Source organism: Tarenaya hassleriana, unplaced genomic scaffold (assembly GCF_000463585.1).
Source record: "Tarenaya hassleriana unplaced genomic scaffold, ASM46358v1 Cleome121, whole genome shotgun sequence".
NCBI lineage: Eukaryota > Viridiplantae > Streptophyta > Magnoliopsida > Brassicales > Cleomaceae > Tarenaya > Tarenaya hassleriana.
Genome location: NW_010962504.1, coordinates 240,324 through 243,486, shown reverse-complemented (window position 1 = coordinate 243,486; position 3,163 = coordinate 240,324). Strand labels below are relative to the sequence as shown.

General features: G+C 36.5%; 1 protein-coding gene across 2 annotated transcripts in view; it reads right to left on the bottom strand.

The window, feature by feature from the left end:
* The window catches only part of LOC104807065 (ACT domain-containing protein ACR10), a 4,005-nt gene extending 1,485 nt beyond the window's left edge, over positions 1-2,520 (bottom strand). Inside the window, exons 1-6 of one of the 2 annotated variants that reach the window (XM_010532180.2) lie at positions 2,261-2,520; positions 1,668-1,886; positions 1,474-1,579; positions 613-940; positions 99-383; positions 1-12 (exon numbers count right to left, since the gene is read on the bottom strand). In XM_010532180.2, the coding sequence (XP_010530482.1) occupies positions 1-12; positions 99-383; positions 613-940; positions 1,474-1,579; positions 1,668-1,886; positions 2,261-2,507 (1,197 nt within the window). In that variant the 5' untranslated portion in view covers positions 2,508-2,520. The remainder of the gene's footprint in view (positions 13-98; positions 384-612; positions 941-1,473; positions 1,580-1,667; positions 1,887-2,260) is intronic. The other variant, XM_010532178.2, reaches the window with a different exon arrangement.
* Positions 2,521-3,163: the final 643 nt, after the last annotated feature.

Genomic DNA, 3,163 nt, shown 5'->3' with positions numbered 1-3,163 from the left:
TCCGATCTCAGCCTGTGAAAAAAAAAACATCGTTGTACGACCACATATTGGATTTGTTTCGAGTTTTTTATGTAATGATCGGATGAGTAGATACAAACCGAGAAGATGCAGGTGTTGAGCTTCTTGAGAGCGACTGTGATGTCGTGGAAGACCAGAGGCCGCCCTTTTCCCGATAATTCCACGGGATTAGCGACTAGCAGTTCAGTGTCTGGACCCCGATTCATCATAGCCACTTTAAGGGGCTGCTCTAATTCCGCTTTTAGACGAGAAGTTAACGCGTTCTGTTTGCTGGTGTCAAGGATTTTCCTTCCATCAGATTGCACGATGAACAGATCAATCTCGCAGTTCCTCCTTTTCTTGAATGTAAATCTCCCGTACGAGATCTGGCCAAAACAACATGATTTTGACAAGATTTGAGAAGATATTTTCCATAGAAACTGCAAGGATCAAACATTGCCCACCCGAAACACCAGCTTGGATGTACTAACTGCGAATTTTATACCGTATTTATGGTTTCTAGGCTATTGTAAGTTCGCAGAAGATCAACATATGAATTTGACAAAATGGGCAATCAATAAAAAGGGTTTTAAAATTGTGGGTATTGCACCAAACCTTAATGTTGTAATCCTTGAGGGTCCTCATTATATCATAGAGAAGGCCTTTGTGATCTTGGCAAGATATTTGGAAGAGGGTGTGAGCCGGGCTAAGTGAATTGTCTATCGCGATAGATACATCGCCCGAAGTGTATAACCCTTTGTGGTTTTCGTCCAAAGGAAACACAGTCTCGGTTACAGCTGAAGCAACCGAGGAGGAAGCCTGAGAGTGAGCTGTGATTTCCGGACCGACGAGTTCTATGTTATAACTTATCATCAAATCTCCAATGGCGTTTCTCAGGCATTGGTATGCTTCCTCCTGTCTCTTCTTTGTTCCCAACAGCTCTCTGATAAAAAAAACTCGAAAAGAAGGACAAAAGATTAACATACGCAGCACAAAAAAACTGTATATCTAACAATTAACAACTCAGATTTTGGATTTAATCATAAGCTTCTATTACAATGCTTTTTTACATAAAAGTTATATTTTTGGATTTTTTTTTGTTTATATTGAAAATTAAAGTCTCAAATTCAACATACATTGACAAAATGGTAACAAATCTTATTATCTTAAATGCTAATTGATATGCAAAAATTTTATTTATTTTGGAAAATACTATTTATAATAAACTTTTCTTTTATAAAATTGGGGGCCTCAAAATTTGGGATTGCTCAAAAGCATCAGGCAGCATATCCTCTAAGACAGCTCTACTTGTCCCCATTATAGAACAAGAAAACACATAAATATTAAATCTTTCCTCAGACTATAATGATGTCTCCAGTGTTTGAATGACTAATTTCCAAATGCATATCAGCAACTACTATTGCTAAAAATTCTTTAGAAAGAACATGTATGACATCCAAGAAACCGGGATAAAACCTGGTGTCGGTGAGGAAGAACAAATCCATCACTTTCCCATCTGGAGTGGTCGAGACTTTCACTTTCTTTACATTAAGCTCAAGCTCACAAAGAGCCTCAGTGACATCTGCCAAGAACAATATAACCAGACCAGTGTTATTTTTCAGACACGGTCAAATGGAACTTGCAGAACCAAGAACCCAACTTTAAAGTACCATATAGAAGCCCTTTACGATCGAAGCAGCAAAGCTTCAAGAGGAACACATCGGGAGGCTTTTGAATCTGCAACTCATTACGGTAATAAGAGATTCCAGATGCGGAAGAACATGAAGGGCAGACCCCAACTAGTCTTTTCTTCAGCAGATTCCATCTTGTATTTGGTTTCCCCATCACCCAAAACACCACGTAACACCATTTCCCATCAGTGGATACATCTTCACAGAAACATTTCGTCGAACACCGTTAGGGCACAACTTAGAAAAAATCGCATAATTGGCATCAAATCCTTAGAATCAATCCTCTAAACCTATGATCAGTAAACGCTTTTGGCTGAATTGTCACAGGTAATAGGTTCGAATGGCACATACCCTAATGGAAAAAAAATCAAATCTCGCATGCGTAATCTGTGTTCTGTGAGAAAACTAGGGAAAACCAAAAACCAAACACAGAACAGTAAGAACTGTCGAAATTTCAAAACTTTTTCCTTCAAGCAAGTTTCAGAAGCAAAACAAATTAGAACCCACATATCAAAACCGATCGAAACTCCCCAAAAAAAATCGCCGACCAAGAAGGGTGTGATCAAGTATACCTCCTCGGACAATGTTCAACCCGAAGAAGAGCAAGATACGGCAGAGATCACAACCCAACCCAGTTTTGTCTGGACAATTGACGGTAATAACACTTGGGTCGCCTTCTTTCTCCGATTGCCTGATTATCACAACGTCATCCACCAAAATACCCATTTTGTTTCTCCTCCTGGGATGACAAAAAGTTCTCAATTTTGCTTGTTGTTCATGGTTCAGTTGAATGTTATCTGACAATGGACACCCACACATATATATACATATACAGAGAGAGAGAGAGAGAGAGAGAGAGAGAGAGAGAGAGTCAATGTCGTATTTGTAAACAGTGTTAATCACGCAGCTTAACTTGGTGTAGTTGTCCCCATGTTTCGCTTTTCTCTGATCCTTTTCAGTTATTACAAATATTTTTTCCTTTTTAATTGTTCTACTTTTTTTTAAACAGAAAACTGTGATATATATTCACAAAAAAAAACTTACAAATACTATACGAGAAATATGGTGGTAAAGGTAGGCAGGTCCATAGAAAGAAATACTTATTTCGAAGATATTTTTGTGGACATAAAATTAAACTCTATTCCTCGCATTCAATTATTATCATTAGTATTTACTAGGAATTGGATATCATCTTAAATTCATATAATTCTAAAATTTGAAATTACATAAATAAATTATATTAAAAATATTTTAATTTTTAAATTATTAAAAATAATAACAGAACAATTAAATTTTGATAAATTTGTGCATGCATGAGAACAAGTCTTTTATGGTAACATTTGGATTTCTTAACAAAATTGGAATTTTCATTCTTCTTGAAAATATATTTAGAGAATATCTAGAAAATAGATGGATATAGAAAATTTTTTAATATTCGTATTTATCCTGTCGATGAGAATTTTGGGGGTTGGTCC